Source organism: Lepidochelys kempii, chromosome 3 (assembly GCF_965140265.1).
Source record: "Lepidochelys kempii isolate rLepKem1 chromosome 3, rLepKem1.hap2, whole genome shotgun sequence".
Lineage (NCBI taxonomy): Eukaryota > Metazoa > Chordata > Testudines > Cheloniidae > Lepidochelys > Lepidochelys kempii.
The window spans coordinates 146,816,593-146,833,859 of NC_133258.1; the positions used below are offsets into that span (position 1 = coordinate 146,816,593).

General features: G+C 42.3%; 1 protein-coding gene across 8 annotated transcripts in view; it reads left to right on the forward strand.

Annotated features, from left to right (window-relative positions):
* LTBP1 (latent transforming growth factor beta binding protein 1) overlaps nt 1-17,267 on the forward strand; it is a 375,466-nt gene that overhangs the window by 24,630 nt on the left and 333,569 nt on the right. For 7 of the 8 annotated variants that reach the window (XM_073338422.1, XM_073338423.1, XM_073338424.1 and 4 more), the window contains exon 3: nt 9,355-9,643. In XM_073338422.1, the coding sequence (XP_073194523.1) occupies nt 9,355-9,643 (289 nt within the window). Of the gene's footprint in view, nt 1-4,328; nt 4,389-9,354; nt 9,644-17,267 lie in introns of those variants that run through there. The other variant, XM_073338431.1, reaches the window with a different exon arrangement.

Genomic DNA, 17,267 nt, shown 5'->3' on the forward strand with positions numbered 1-17,267 from the left:
GGATGAAGGGAAGTCATTTTACTTCTCCCCAGGGATTTTAAAACATAATCCAGGTGCCTGAGATTTGGTGTGTTGTCATATTTTAACCAATAGGTAAAACTTTATTTTTCAGATTAAACAAGTTTAAATAAAACCAAATAGAGTGAGCAGAAACAGTTCATATCATCATAGGATTCACGAAGTGTAAGAGTTATCAGACAACATGGTGGCACAGGCATGTAAACATAAAGAGAAAATTGAAAAATCAAGTGCTTTACAACAAAACTATTAGCATTAAGCTTAGAAAACAGAAACTTGGATTGAACTGGCGTTCATTAGGTACAAAATGAGCACAATTTACATGCTAATGGCACAAGAGAATGTAGCAGGAAAAGCAGCCAAGAGATGTAAGATAAATCAGCTCTGCACTTCAGTTTACCCCTATACCACTCCCTGTACTCTGATGGTAAAATGAATCTCTGGGCAGAAGACCAGCACAAGGCCTTTCCACCACTTTTATCTCACTTCAGCCTAAGGGCCTCAGGCTGGCCCTCTGCAGAATTGTGAATTTCACCCTCCACAAATACGAAATCAGTGTAAAGTTTACTACTTTGCTGCGTATCTTGCCATTTTCTAACTAATTTATACCTGCATTACATTATTATGTACATCACTGCTGAATTTTGGCCCTAGTGCCCAATTTTGCTCTTATTGAAATCAATAGCAAAACTCCCATTGACTTCAAGAGGAGGAATGTTGGTCCCATAGTTTTGCTATCAGATCTGTACTTTAACATTCCACATTTTAGAAACTCAACTTTGTGGAAAACTGGTGTTTAAACACAATAATCACTGCGCATCTAGTTGAAGTTAAATTGTAATAATTAGGTCATATTTGTGGCATGTTGCAGACGCCTGCTTTGGGTATTTATAAAAATAAAGAAGTCACTACTTTTTTTTTTTAATAGTGGGTAAAAGGAGACAATAGACAGTTTTATGATGTATTACAAATGCCCATTTTGTCATGCTATGATCTGATAACAGTCTATGTTGTTGTTCAGTATCTTCAATAAAAGGGCAGCTGGGAGTTGCTGTGTTGACACAATGCAACATTTTTTTAATCTGCTGTTACTGATCACAAAAACAGTTTGACTAAAATTTCTCCCCATAACGTATATTAGACATGCTGCTGCCTCTTCTTGTTTTATAGGAGGCAATGATAGAGTAATGCCGTTTGTTCCACAATGCTTCATATGTTTTATATACAAATTGGAGAAACTCTTTCGATTTATCCTGCTGTAAATGAGATCAGAATCTGGCCTGTATGATTAGAAATCAAAGATTTAAAGAATTTCAAAAATTACTTTCTTAGGTGAAAGAAGTTACTCTGATTTAAAAACAGAGTTCAAATTCTACTTAGTTGTATTAGTGTAAATCTAGAATAACTCCATTCACTTCAGTAGAGTTACTCAGGATTTATGTTTGTGTAGCTGGAGCAGAATTTGGGATGAGGATCCTAATGCTTTCAGTATTTTTGGCAAAATTAGGAATTTGTCATCTGAATTACCATTTCATTTTCTTTTTGAGTATGGTAGGAGTTTTGTTTATATTTTCAGATGTCCTGGTTGATTGTTTTGTTATGTAGGCTGGGGATGTTTTGGGTGGGTTGTTGTCTTAATTTTGTGTGTGTTTTTAAACTTGTTAGAGAACCTAGAGGTTAGGATAGGTGATTTTAATATATTTTAGGTATCAATAGAACACACATTTTCAAGGTTCATAAAATATGACTGATTTTATTTTTTTTTTTTATCCCTGGCTCCTACCCAGAATGGATGATAGATGTCTGTTTCTGTGTCTGCATAACTTTATCAGCTTTTTATAAAGTGTCTATCACCCTAGCATCTGGATGTTGTGCGGGGATTGCAGAAAAATGACATGATCTCTCCAGAGGGGCAACTGTTCTGTTTTACTCTTGGGTTAGCCACTGAGCTCCTATCTACCAACAGGTGTGTTTAATAATGCTCTAGCTATGGAGAAGTAACAGTGTGAGCTTCCCTTTTCCACATGCATTATCTGGTGATTTCTGTTTGCAACTCTCTGATCCCTTATGTCATGATTTGGCAACATGGGTCTATCCATATTAAAAGAGAAACAAAGCAGTATGAAGAAATTTGGCATTTCCTTCATTGAGTGTCTTTTTGAAGGTGCAATACAGTGCAAGTAATTACCCTCTGATTTGCTGAGCTAATGAGTATGACAGTTATCAGTAGTTTCTATTTAATATCTTATGCTGTGTGGAGTGTTAAACAGGTGATGAGGTAGCCATTTTTATATTGTATCAAACAGAATTTCTGAAACTGATAAGCCACATTCTTTGCTTCCTTTTTGTCTAGACACAGGCATTAATTAATATACACAGAAGTCCATTTATCCAGTGGTAGCAGTGTACTTAAAATCATTTCTTAAATTGTAATAAAGGCTTCCAGTGGTGAGACTGATAGATTTTCATTTCTTCATAGCAATGTTGACATAAGGGATTTTAGATGGAAATAGAAGATGATTTGTGTATTGGAATGGTCCAGTTTGGCCATTAGCTGTGCAGTTCCACTTACTTTGTCATTAAACCTCAAGTTTGAAGAATATTGTGGCACGCTTAGCAAGTGTTAGTTCTTCTGGATTTCTCTTTGAGGTCAAAGGTCTGTTTATTCAAAGGTCATGTACATTGGCCAAACCAGACAGTCTCTACACAAAAGAATAAATGGACACAAATCAGACATCAAGAAATGTAACACTCAAAAACCAGTAGGAGACCTTCAATAACAGACTTAAAAGTGGCAATTCTTCAAAAAAAAAAAAAAAAAAAAAAAAAAAAACTTCAACGAGAAACTGCAGAACTGGAATTAATTTATAAACTGGACACCATCAAATTAGGCCTGAATAAAGACTGGGAATGGATGTGTCACTACAAAAAGTAATTTTTCCCTCTGCTAATACTCGCACCTTCTTATCAACTGTTGGAAATGGCCGACGTCCACCTTGATTGCATTGGTCTCATTAGCACTACAAACGTAATTTTCCCTCCAACAGACTCCAGTGAGAAACAGCAGAACTGAAATTAATCTGCAAACTAGACACCATTAAATTAGGCTTGAATGAAGACTGGGAGTGGATGAGTCATTACACTAACTAAAAACTATTTCCCCATGCTAATTTTCCCCCTGCTGTTACTCACACCTTCTTGTAAACTGTTTGAAATGGGCCATCCTGATTATCACTACAAAAGTCTTTTTTTTCCCCCCTCCTGCTGATAATAACCCACCTTAATCGATTGGACTCGTTAATAGTTGGTATGGCAACCCCTCACTTTTTCATGTTCTGTGTGTGCGATATGCGTACGCACGCTTGCGCACACACACACACCCTACTGTATATTTCACTACATGTATCTGATGAAGTGGGCTTTTAGCCTACGAAAGCTTATGCTCAAATAAATTTTAGTCTCTAAGGTGCCACAAGTACTCCTCGTTCTTTCCCTCTCTCGATATTCACCCTTTCTTGAGAATAGGCCACTTCCACCTTAATTGAATTGGCCTCATTAGTACTGACCCCCACTTGGTAAGACAACTCCCATCTTTTTGTGTGTGTGTGTATAGACACATACATATACTGCTTACTGTATTTTTCACTCCATGCATCTGATGAAGTGGGTTTTGGCCCATGAAAGCTTTTGCCCAAACAAATTTCTTAGTCTCTAAGGTGGCACATTTCAGAGTAGCAGCCGTGTTAGTCTGTATTCGCAAAAAGAAAAGGAGCCACAAAGGCTCCTCGTTGTTTTTGCTGATACAGACTAACATGGCTACCACTCTGAAACCTATTTAGAGAAGGGTGTTAAAAGGGCTTTGAGAAAACAAATACTCTGTTTCTTTTGTTCTCATTCTTCCATATTTAGGATAAGATTTTCAGAAGCACCAGAGGCACTTGTGCTCCTAAATACCTTTGGTGCTTTTGACAGTCTCCTCTTTAACAAATAATACTGGATTAGAATTAGGAAACTGTACTGAGTTCATAAATTATATATGCAGGCCTTTATATTCAGTTTTGATTTGTGTTCCAGATTCAGAAACATTCTTCACCATGTCTGCCCTCATCTTCCCCAGCCTTCTCATACATCAGAGGTGGGCAAACCACGGCCCGCGGGCCACATCTGGCCTGTGGGACCCTCCTGCCCAGCCCCTGAGCTCCTGGGCTGGGAGGCTCGCCTCTGGCCCCTCCCTCACAGCCTCAGTGAAGCGCAGCACCGGCACAACACTCTGGGTGACCAGGCAGCGCAGTTGCAGAGCCGCGGCCTGACCCAGTGCTCTGGCAGCGTGGCTATAGCTCCACCCAGCCACCGGTGCTCCAGGCAGCGCGGTAAGGGGGCAGGAGGGGTTGGATAGAGAGTTGGGGGTGGTGGTGGGGGTGTGGGTAGGGGTCGGGGTGGTCAGAGGGCAGGGAACAGGGGGGTTGGATAAGGCAGGAGTCCTGGCGGAGGGGCAGTCAGGAATAAGGGGGGTGGGTTGGATGGGGCTGCAGGGGGCAGTCAGGGGTGGGAGGCCTAGGGGTGGTCAGGGACAGGAGCAGGGCGTAGTGGATGGGATAGGAGTCCCGGGGGAGCTGTCGGGGGTGAGAAGCCAGGGGTGGGGTTGGATAGGATGCAGGGGCTGGGCCACGCCTTGCTGTTTGGGGAGACACAGCCTCCCCTAACCGGCCCTCCATATAACTTTGGAAACCCAATATGGCCCTCAGGCCAAAAAGTTTGCCCGCCCCTGTCACATATCATGATGTTTGGGACAGCTGTCTTAGTCCTTTCAACTCACTCTTCTAGCTGTTTCACTACCCATTGTTAGCCCATGGTACTTTTTCTTTCAGTTCCACTTTGCAAGTTCTATTGAAATATTATTGGCAAAAATGCTATTAAAGATTCTAGACTGCATTTTCTAAATATGTAGTATTTTTAATTGGATTGTATAAGATTCACTTCTGCACTGTACACACTAGCAGGTTATTGCTGTTATTGATTATGAATAAGGCTGTGAGTCTGTCAGGGAAGTCATGGATTCTGTGACTTTCTGGGACCTCCATGACTTCTGCAGCAGCCAGCGCGGCTGGCCCAGGGGCCGCCTGAGCAACTTGGGCAGCCCCATGGCCAGCCTCACTGGCGGCTGCTGAGGCAATCTCGGGCCACCGTGCCTCTCTCACCTGCCCCCACCCCAGCAGCAGGAGTTTGGGTGTAGGAGGGGGCTCAGGGCTGGGTCAGGGAGTTGGGGTGTGGGTGAAGGGTGCGGGCTCTGGGCGGCACTTACCTCAGGTGGCTCCCAGGAAGTGGTGATCTGTCCGTTGGCTCCTAGGCAGAGGCATGGCCAGGGGGCTCCACATGCTGCCTCCGCCCCGCGTGCTGGCTCCGCAGCTCCCATTGGCTGGGCTGTGCCTCGCCCCCAAGCACTCAAGATTTAGTCAGGGGTATAAAATATAAGTAATGGACAGGTCATGGGCTGTAAATTTTTGTTTACTGCTCGTGACCTGTCCATGACATTTACTAAAAATATCTGTGACTAAAACCTAGCCTTAATTATGAAACGATAATTTTGGGGATACTGTGGCAAATTAATAAAACCTGAGTCCAGGGGCAAAATGCAACTAAAATATTTAGTCAAGAAGATTTGTTTTTATATTTATTTGTTGCTGTAAATCCTTATGCCAGCTTTCTGAGAGAAGGAAAAAAAATCTCTCCTTTAATCAACCAAAATATAAACAAATGTAACAAACAAATATAAACAAACTTTTTATAAGGGACCATCTTTTTGTTCTCTTTGTATAGTGCTTAGCACAATGTGTCCTGGTCTATGACTGGGATTCCTGTGTGCTACAGTAATACAAATAATAAACAATAACATAATATTTAATGTTATATTCCTCTGGTACCAAACTTTCTTCAGCTATGTAAAGTTCAAGAGGAGAGATGTACCACTGAAGAACATCTTTATTAAAGAAAACAACAATATGGAAGACACAAGTTGAGGTTACATAAAATATTCTGATTCCAACTTAACACTCAGGTGCATGCACCATTAACTGGAAAATTCTCAGTGACTAGCACCCAAACAATCTTAATTTGACCCCACATTTGTTTTAAATATTTTAGGGACCAATCCAACTTTCATGGAAGTTCCAAGGAGTCTTTCCTTTGACTTAAATGGGTATTGGCCCAGGGCCTTGCATATATTTTTTTAACATAAATTTGGATAATTGAATATGCTTGTGTATTTATTCTGTGGTATCAGATTTGATGGTTTGTTATGACCTAAACTGTTCCAATTTTAAAATTGTTAACATAATGTTATAATTTGGTATCAGTTATGTTTAGTCTATGTTTGAAGAATAACTTTCTCTAATGATATTAGGGGTATATAGAATTATTATGCTCAATAAAAAGATAGTAATTTGACTGGGATTACATTCTACAATAATGGGGGCTGTAAGAAATTACCTTTAGATAGATATTTGAATTACATTAAGGTTGTTTTGAATTGTTTAGTGCAATAAATTTTAATTTAATTTAAATTGAATTGTTTTCAGAAGTAGTTGGTGACGCTCATTGAAGTGGGGGATGGGATGTAACGATATGAGTTTTCTGATAGATTCAAACAGAACAGCTCTTTGCTGAATAGACTGCAACGTTGATTGGAAAAATAAGGCACCATCCTTGGGTGCAACACAACAGTTCAAGTAGAAATTACAGGCTTAAAACAAAAAGAAAAGTACATGTTAAGACACCAGAGAAGAGCTGGAGCTGACCAAAAATAGCCAGTATTGCAGAGAAAGAAACCGCTTTCAAATTCTGTGAATACAATATCACCGGTAACACTGCAAAAAAGGAAATCTCTGTTTGCCAGTTGACGTTTGTTGGTTAAATGGGATTGAAATATTCTGGTTTAAGTGGGCTAATGAAAGAGATTACCCACGCAGACCACTAGACTGTTTTGTTGCAACTCTCACATAGCTGGAGATTTGTTATAGGGAGTTTACTGCATCAGGATTAGCACAATTTTCATTAATCATTTTTTCCTCACATAAATTAATTGTTATGGTTAAGCAGGTGTTAGGCTGATGCTGGCTTTGAAAAGCTGTCTGGCATTGCTAACTATTGTAACTAGACATATTGAAAGATCTGTTGAGACAGGAAGGAAGGAAAATGCAGAGATTATGGTATACATTATTTGTCTGAAATTTGAAGACAATATGATTGTTTTAAAAAACAAAACACCAAAAACCCTGCTTTTTAGTTTAGATGGAAATTGTTCCACCAACTTTACTACACATGGCATGAATCTTATTTCAAAAGGGGAAAGAACTGTTTTCTATTTTAGAAGAGACAGTGTTTTGCTTAAAAAGCAAACTACTTTGACAGAAATTGAGCAAAACTATGTCCTCCACCAAAAGATAGGGAAAGTTTCTACTTGCTGATGGTTCAGGAAATCACGGCAAGGAAAAAACTTGGTGATCTTACATGATCGGTAGGATAATGTAACTATACATTTTGTTGCTTTATCTCATTGATTTACAATGCTGCTACTGATTTTATTATTACTATTATGCTCTATAGAAAGTTTTGTTTTTTGTTTTGTTTTTTTTCTTTTAAGGCCAAATTTTGGGCTTATGTGTCTGTAAGGGATGCAGTATATCAGTGGCTCTGTCTTTCCAGACTATGGCACCCCTTTCAGGATTCTGATTTGTCTTGCGTACGCTAAAGTGTCCCCTCAATTGAAAATTACTTGCTTACAAAATCAGACATAAAAGCACAAAAGTGACACAGTACACTATTACTGAAAAATTGCTTACTTTCTCATTTTTACCATGTAAATATAAAATAAATTGACTGGAATATAAATATGTGTCCATTTCAGTGTATAGTATATAGAGCAGTATACAAAAAGTCATTGTATGAAATTGTAGTTTATACTGACTTTGCTAGAGCTTTTTATGTATCCTATTGTAAAACTAGGCAAATATCTAGATGAGCTAATGTGCCTGTTGGAAGATGTCTGTGTACTGCCTGGGTATGTGTACCGGGGTTGAGAACCACTGCAGTATATTCTTACTGCCACCTGTACTGGTCCTTCTTTCACTAGGCTGACTGATCCTGATGTATAAGTGGGTGCAGTTTGGGATAGAAGGGAGTGGAGTGATGGACATCAGCTTTGTTTTTGAGGTTGGAGGTAGGCAGCAGGCAGCCACCTCTCAGAGGGTTTGTATACTGCAAGATTTGCAGATACTTGATCGTCTGTTAATGGCTATAGAACAGCTGGGGCCAGGATTTGCAGGGTTGGTTATTTGTTTTCCAAGATGGTATAGATGCATGCAGTTAAAATTTTAGGGAAACGATGTGGTCCAGGAGATTGAGCATGAAGATGAGAACTTGCTTGAGTTATAATCCTGACAGACCTAAATAATCATTTTGATAATGCTAAGAAGCTGGGTTTTGGAGACCGACATTCTCTATCCCCTAGTTCTTTCTCAAGTACTCTATAAATTGTGCCATGTTTGTTCATGGGTATTACATTACTTAGCTCTGATGGAGGTTTTGCTACAGTCTGACACACATGCTTTGAATGTGGTTAAGGATTCATTATTGTGCTTTCTCATCAAGGAAAGCTATTTTCTTGGCAGTGTTGCTAGCTAGTGCTAGGACCACTTTTATGTATACATTTTTTTTTACACTATGACTATGGCATATGTATGTAAGAGGAGTTTTAGTCTCGGCTTTAGTGAAAGGGAATAGGTGAATCATTTTTAACCTTTCTGTTCCTCATTTTACTGATCTGTGAAATAAGTGGAACAATTTCTAATAGTACTTATGGCATTTTTTTTGGTGCATTGAATATTTATAAAGAGAATCTGGTTCCTTGTGTCAATAATGAAGTTGCATAACTTGCACCAATTTGATATTTAGTGGGTGTGCAAAATGTGTCCAATTTACACGTTAAAAGATGGAAAGCTGGGAAATGAAGCAGAAAGCTACTAACAGGAGGGTATATAATAAAGTAGGCTCCCACAATTTATCTTCTGTTCTGTTCTTTGTTCGTCAGCCTTCTGCCCGTCCTCATGTAAGCACACCCCTTGAATGTCAAATCAATGCGAGTGTCAAATCAATGTGAGTTACACATCTTTACCACATATACAGTTTTTATATCACTGCCGAATTTTGTTTTCAACCTTGAGATTTAATTCTGTCTTTGGGAAACTCAGTAATGTTGCCATTGTACTTTGGGGGAGGGTTTGTTTCCATCATGCTTTGCTTCATCGTTGCTTTCTAAAATGTCTTTTCTTTTTTTCTTAGCTAACTGTTCACCACCATGCCAAAATGGAGGGATGTGTCTGCGACCTCAGCTTTGTGTGTGTAAACCAGGGACGAAAGGTAACTCCTGTGAGGATACTGTCACGCAAGATACTTCTTCCACCGGAGGTCAGGGCCCTGTGGCACCACCGTGGCCAATTCCTCAGCAGGCTGCTCAGCAGACTTTCTCTCAGAAGGTACAGGTTCCACAGAAAGTCAGCCCAGTGGCTCAGATGACGTTCACTCTCAAGCAGAAGCCGCCTGTTGGATTACCTCAGCAACTGCAATCACAGTAAGTTTTCCGCTCATCTTTCTTTTAAAATATATTAGGTTTAGGGAAATGCATAATTTAAAACAAAATATTATTCCTTTTGACTGTCTTTGCAAAGCTGAGAGACTATTTATTAGCTTGGAGATTTTTTCAAAGAGTTGTTGTGTAAAAGCATCATTTATTCTATTCTATTCTATTCTGTTTTTTATTTTATTTTATTTTAAAAACCTCATTAAGTAGATCCACAGGGCCTTTTATAATATATGGACCGAATCCATTCAATGTATGGGAGAAATGCCATTAAAGTCAATGAACCTGATTCTCTTCTGATTATGATTTTTACACTGATGTCACTATGTTGACTTCAATGGAATTTACTTTTAATTTACACCTGTGTGAGATGAAAATAAGGCCCAAAATGTCATAACTGTTGGAGTTTAATTGAGAACAGAATCCAGCATAGTAGGACTATGCACATGAACAAGGAGAGTAAAATTTGACCTTTACATTGTACTCTGGTTCTTCGTGGCTTTTTCATTTATGATCTTAACGGCTAGAAAAGTTTATTGCTTCTTCATGGTAAGGTTCACAGATCTGTCAGGATGCTTATTTCAGCCTGTTCAGAACATGGGGGCAGAACCTGTCACTGGCAACAGGGGAATTCTCCCCTCCTTAAGTTCCCTCCAGTTTTTTCTGCCTCCACATCGGCTGGTGGCTCAACCAGGCCTCTCTGCTGCAGCACTTTCCTGAGGGAAATGCCAAACTTTATTTACAATGTTTAGATTAACAATTTGGCTCAATAATGTAGCTGTCTAATTCTGTGCTGTGTCTCAGGGCTGTGTTTACCTTTTGGGGAGACTGTCTCCTACACTCTGCTTCCCCTCTGAGGCATGGTGCCCCTGTACGTTTGAGGGAGAACTCTGAGCAGAGAAAACCCAGAGACAAAAGGCATGGTCTGTGTCTCCTGCCTGTTGTGTCTGTTGCTCCTTGGGAGGGTGTAAGAGAGGGATAAGGATTTCCTGTCACACCTAAAAGATTGCTGCTGCTGAGTCACCATGCCCTAATGTCCAGGTTATTGTTTCCATCTTCTGTTTAAGCTGCCATGCCTTGTCACTGCCTCTATTTCTTCCTCCAGCTGTTGTCTAATGAATGAGGAGAAGGACAGCATCCCAGGTGTGGAAGAAATGGCAGGCAGTAAGAGGCCTCTTGGCCCACTGTAAAAGGGGTATGCCTGCCCTGTGGCGCCCTCTGCCTTGATTTCCCTATCACAGATTCTCAGGAATAATCCAGAGGTTTATACTCAATAACACACATCTTTTTTGGGGACTGGTTTATTAACCTAAAACAAATCCAAGGTAGCAGGGCCAAACTATGAAATCGAAAGACTCAAGGAAGCTAGACCTCTTCAGCATGAAAGTGTATTACACTGGGGGGGCTCCAGCTTCGGATTGCTAACCAGCGAGTGATCCTCAGTAGATGTAACTTTAATTCATGGAATATTGTGATGAAATTTGAGAGTTAATCCCCACAAATTCTAGAGCAGAATTTGCAGCTGTGATGGAGGGCAAGGAAGTGACATGGACCTCTTTACAGGCTTCGCTGGATGCGGCAGACTTAGCCATGTGAACAGTGTCCTCTGCCATAGCCATGAGGGGGAGCTCATGGCTCCAAGTATTGAGCCTCCCACAGAGGTCCAGCAAACAATTCAGGACCTGCCCTTTTTGGAACAGACTGCTTCCAAGCTCCGTAGCCTAAAAGACTCACCCCTGTCACACAGAAGAAACATTTTAAGTCCTAGCCCCCTCCACTCTTTTATCGTCCCCAGCCTAGACAGGACTTCTCCAGAAAGGGGGGCAAGAATGGCAGGCGCAAGCCTTGACTAGGCAATCCTCTGACTCTAAGCACGCCTTTTAAGGGTGTGCCCCAGGGGCAATACACCAGTCCAGTAACTGGATTCTTCACCTCGTTTTCTGAACCGTCTGTCCTACTTCTATTGTGCTTGGGTCCAGATAACCTCACATTGCTGGGTTCTCCACACAATAGAAGTGGGATCATTCTCTCCAATTCCACTCCTCCCACTCCCCTTCCCAGTCCCTCTTCAGGTACCCTTCTCACAAGCAACTCCTCATGCAGGAGGTTCCTCAGGAGCTAAGGGGCATTTACTCCCGATATTTCCTAATCCAAAGGGGGTCTCTGACCCATTCTCGACCTGCGAGACCTCAACAGATTCATGAAGAAGTTGAAGTTCAGCATGGTCTCGTTGGCCACCATCATCCCATCCCTGAATCCGGGGGATTGGTAGCCACCTTAGACCTGAAGGATGCATGCTTCGACAAATCGATAGTCCCAGCCCACAGATGCTTTCTCAGGTTCGTAGTGAACTGCAGTCGTTACCAGTTTACAGTCCTCCCCTTCAGCATGTCTGCAGCCCCTCAAGTTTTCACCAAGCGCATGGCAGTCGTAGACACCTTCCTGAGAAAAAGGCAGGTGCTGGTATTCTCATACCTTGACGACTGCTTGGTCAGGGGCCGCTCCACAGTACAAGTGGAACTACATGTCAGCATGCTAAGGTGTACTTTCAACAGGCTGGATCTCCTGCTTAATGTACAGAAATCAACTCTATTCCCTATCCAGAGAATAGAGTTTATCGGGGCAGTGTTGGACTCGGGTCAAGTCAGAGCCTTCTTGCCAGAGTCTTGTTTTCAGACAATGCACGACATCCTAGAAGGCTTCAGGCAGTACCCCACCATTACAGCAAAGAATTGCTTGACGCTCCTTGGTCATATGGGATCTTGTACGTACGTAGTACAACACGTGAGGCTGAGGCTCAGACCTCTCGAGTGCCTGGCTGGCATCAACTTATCGACCTGGCCGCGGCGGTCACATTTCTACCATAAGTTCTTGGGTTTCTCCAATGGTGGATCAGTCCACAGGCAGTGTGCGCAGGAGGTCCCCTTTGGCAAACTGCATCCCTCGCTGTCCCTGGTCACAGACGCATCAAGGATGGGGTGGGGAGCACATCTGGGAGAGCTCAGGACACAGGGCCTTTGGTCCCAAGCCAGCTCTCACTTCACATCCATGTCAGGGAGCTGAGAGCGGTTTGCCTGGCATGCCAGGACCTTCCAAGCCCACTTGAAAGGGAAAGGTGTGTCAGTGGTGATGGACAATATGACTGCAATGTTTTATATAAACAGACAGGGCGGAGCTCGCTCCTCTCCCTTATGTCAGGAAGCCGTCAAATTGTGGAACTTCTGCATAGCCCACTCAATACATCTGGAGGCATCCTTCCTCCCGGGTTCTCAGAACAAGCTGGTGGACCATCTCAGTAGATACTTCCACAACCACAAGTGGTCCGTTCGCCTGGACATGGTGAACACCATTTCCCAATGGTGGGGAGTTCCCCAGTTGCCACAAAAAGCAACAGTAAGTGCCTGCAGTTCTGTTCCTTCCTGAATCACCGTCCGAGCTCACTTGTGGACTTATTGCTCCTCCCCTGGAGGAACCACCTGTTTTACACATTCCTGCCTATCCCACTTGTCCACAAGGTTCTGCTCAAGATTCGCAGGGAGGGGGCTACAGTCATACTGATAGTGCCAGCCTGGCATCGATGGCACTGGTATATCATGCTTCTGGAGCTATTGGTGGACACCTCAATCTCCTTGCCCTTACTTCCGGACCTGATCACTCAAGTCCCCGGCCATCTCTAGCATCCCAACCTTGAGTCTCTCCACTTCGCAGCTTGGAACCTTCATGGTTAAACCCGGTAGAGCTAACGTATTCCGAACCCATTAGGGAGGTTCTCCTTGGCAGTAGGAAACCTTCCACAAGGGCCACCTACCTGGCCAAATGGAAGAAATTCTTGATCTGGTGTTCGCAGAGCTGCACCCCTTTGATGCAGTCATCAGTAGTCCAAGATGAGAGGTATCGGCTACACTTAAAGAAGCAGGGCCTGTCAGTCTCATCAATAAGGGTTCACCTCACCGCCATTTTGGAAGTCCACCCAGGAGTCACTGGTCGATCAGTCTTCGTTAACCCAATGGTCGGTCAGTTTTTTAAAGGTCTTGACAGATTATACCCACAAATTAGGCAGCTGATCCTGGCTTGGGACCTTAATCTGGCTCTTTCAAGATTTAATGAGGCCTCCCCACTTAGAGCTCCTAGTGACTTGCTGTTTACTTTATCTGTCATGGAAATTGTCATTCCTGGTCGTAATAACATAAACAAGAGAGTGTCTGAGCTTAAGGCCCTAACTTCTTACCCTCCTTACACCGTCTTTAACAAGGACAAAGGTACAGCTTAGGTGTCACCCAGCCTTTCTCCCAAAGGTTGTCTGTCAGTTTCATGCGAATTAGGACATTTTTCTCCCAGTTTTTTTTTTTCCTTCCCCTAAGCCACACAATCAGGAACAAAGACTCCACTCTTTGGATGTTCGACAAGCACTGACCTTTTATATCGAATGCACGAAGCCATTTCGTAAGTTGAACCAGCTGTTCATCACGGTAACAGACAGGATGAAGGGCTTCTTGGTATCTTCTCAAAGAATTTCATCAAGTATCATGTCCTGTATCTGGGTATGTTATGATTTGGCAAAGATACCTGCCCCTGCACTGATGGCACATTCTACAAGGGTGCAGACCTCCTCAGTGGCATTCCTGGCCCAGGTCCTGATTCAGGAGGTTTGCAGGGTGGTGACATGGTCCACGGTCGACACCTCCAGTTCCTGTTATGCTGTCACCGAGCATGCCTGGGACGATGCAGTATTCGGCAGAGCTGTGCTTCAATCAGCGATTCCATGAACTCTGACCCTGCCTCCTAGGTAAGGCTTGGGAGTCATCTATTTGGAATCAACATGAGCAAGCACTTGAAGAAAAAGCGGTTATTTACCTTCTCATAACTGTTGTTCTTCAACATGTGTTGCTCATGTCTATTCAAAGACCCACCCACCTTCCCCTCTGTCGGAGTATCCAGCAAGAAGGAACTGAAGAGGCGGTGGGTCTGTGGGGACCTATATACACTGCTATGAAGGCGCGACTCTAGGGAGCTTCACAGCCGACCCAAGGGGTACCACTAGGGGAGAAACCTTCCGACGACTGTGCATGTAGCAGGTGCACACCTACTTGGAATGGACATGAGCAACACATCTCAAAGAACAGTATTTATGAGAAGGTAGGTAACCATTTTTTTCCCAGCTATCTTAGTGATACAATGGGAAACTTTATGGAATGCAGAGGCTATTCAGGAGTCAAGGAGAAGAGTCAATTTACAATCCTGACTCCTGCCAGACACTACAGAAAGGAATACAACTCACATGACAAGCTGAAGCAGTCCATGGAGTACAAAAGGAGAAAATATCTGTTTGCAAGAGGTAGCTAGAACAAGCACAGGGTCAGTAGCTTCCCACTGTTGCATCAGAGCTATCGGCAGGACTTCAAATTAGCTTTACCTGGAATTAGGCCCCCCCCAGTTGGTACCAGGTTCTCTCAATTTGGGAGCAAAAGAGCTTACATGTAGCTTTGACTAAATGAAATCATTGGACACTGCCCAGAGGGGTACCCAATAGAGCTGTACAAGAATTACAGGAACAGCTTTGTCCCATTCGCAGTCTCAGCAAACCATGGAAAGGTCACAACATGAATGAAATCATCTATCATCTACTTCACATCAGAGCACGGAAACCTGTTTCCCATCCTGTTTTTATCCCCTGAGACTCAGGGTTCTGCTCTGCTTGTTGTTATCTGAAAAATCTAAATAAGTTCCTCATGGAGGCTTGTCTTCAAAGTATTCCCATTTTGCCATCCTCAGACAATTCTTATGTTTTGCAGATGGATGGCAGCTTTTTTCTTTTTCCAGCTTTGATGATTACCATTACATCTGCTTCCAGGATCCCTCTCCATGATCATGGTAGCACTAATATTGGCTTTAGGGAAGAAGAAGAAGAAGAAAAAATTCACTTCCAGGACAGAATTCTGATGAAAAAACTGAACAGAGTGAATGTTGAAGACAACAAAGTATCTTCGATTCAAGACAAAACAGACACCTGGTTCAAGAGAAGTCCATTCTAGGTCTGTGTTGAGGATACAAGGTCTCATCTCAGAAGAATGTTAACAGAAGATGAAGACTGCCATAACTGAAAACAAGTGGTGTCACAGAAACAAAAATTCAATTCTTACTGGAGCATGTTGGGAATTTTGATCTCATACACAGGCATGCTTTTATGATCCAGAGTTCATATTATACCTATCTAGTAATTCTGGACATTCCCGCCTCATCTCCCCTTATCTCATCCATTGGCAGAGATCCAGCTCCAGTTGTATATTCTCTACTCCCACAACTAGTGAACGCAGAGAATCAGGTTGTTTTTTCTTTTTTAAAGGATCTTCCCAATTCGGTTCAAGGAATTGGAACCAGAAGGAGAGAGCACGGTATCCACCATTCAGAATGCAATGATTCATTGAATTCTCAGAGCTTTGAATAACAGACCTGTTCTGGTCAGGACAGTCAATGTGTCTGATTATGTTCTTCTTTCCGGTTATTATGAAAACTCTATCAGTTCTACTCCAGAGAAGTCTTCTGTTCTAGGTAGAGCAAAATTTCCTGTTTCTATGTGCACTGCTCACCAAAGGAGAGATGAACTCAAAGACTTACATGGGAGAAGTTAGGTTAGCAGAGTGGTTCTGACACCCAGAAATATTTTTCATTGTAAGTCAATTTGGAGGGCTGGTGACCACCATCTTTGGATCTGGAAACAGTAAATAAAGTACCCTGCCTCTCTGTATGTCAGGACCTGTGTTTCGAGATCGTGAATGACATCTTGCAAAGCCAGGGAAGGTCCAAGCTATGTGCCGTCCTACCTATTCCACTGATCCCCTAGGGAATACAAAAGATAGAAGTGAGAGAACAGTAGTGAAACTGTTTCTGACTTTTTGGTTAACCTAGCCTGATTCACCTAGCTTTGGACCTTCAGATGTGTCTGCATCACAGAAGAGCTCTGCTACTGAAAGACCCACCCTCCACTGAGGATCAGACTCATTTATTTGGATGAAGTGATTATTGTCTCATCGAACCGAAAAGAGAAGTGAACAAATAGAACATATTCTACTGACTGGTGCAAAGTCCATAGTTTAACTGCCATGTTAAACGAGTGAAACGTCCTTGAGTGGCCATAGCCAGGAGAGCTTGATTGTGGATGTATGAGTGTCCAAGGAAAAAGGTCAAGTCTCTGTAGTATAATGCTTTCATCATGTTCAAGAGAAGAAAGTTTTTGTACAGATCCCTATTTTAGATGCTTCCTTAGGATGTCACTTTATCCAACCATGCAAGGTCATAGAGCATGATCTTGGAATCTCATTTTGCTCTGTACAACACTACTGATATTGAAGCTCTGCAGAAGGTGATGTTATGTTTCCTACTCTCTAGGGTAGGCCTCCAAGGGCATACTGTCTAAAATCACATGAGTATTCTTTATTGGAAGTTGGGAACTTTCTCTAACTAAACCCATTAATGTACTTTCAAATCAGCCTGGTAGTCCCTCACAACTGTCATAGCATTCCTTTCCAAAGTACATTCAAGAAAAATTCCTCCTTTGGTTAAGGTTCAAAGTTCAGTCCTTAGGAATAATGCAATATTAGGGCAGAGTAGTGGTGAC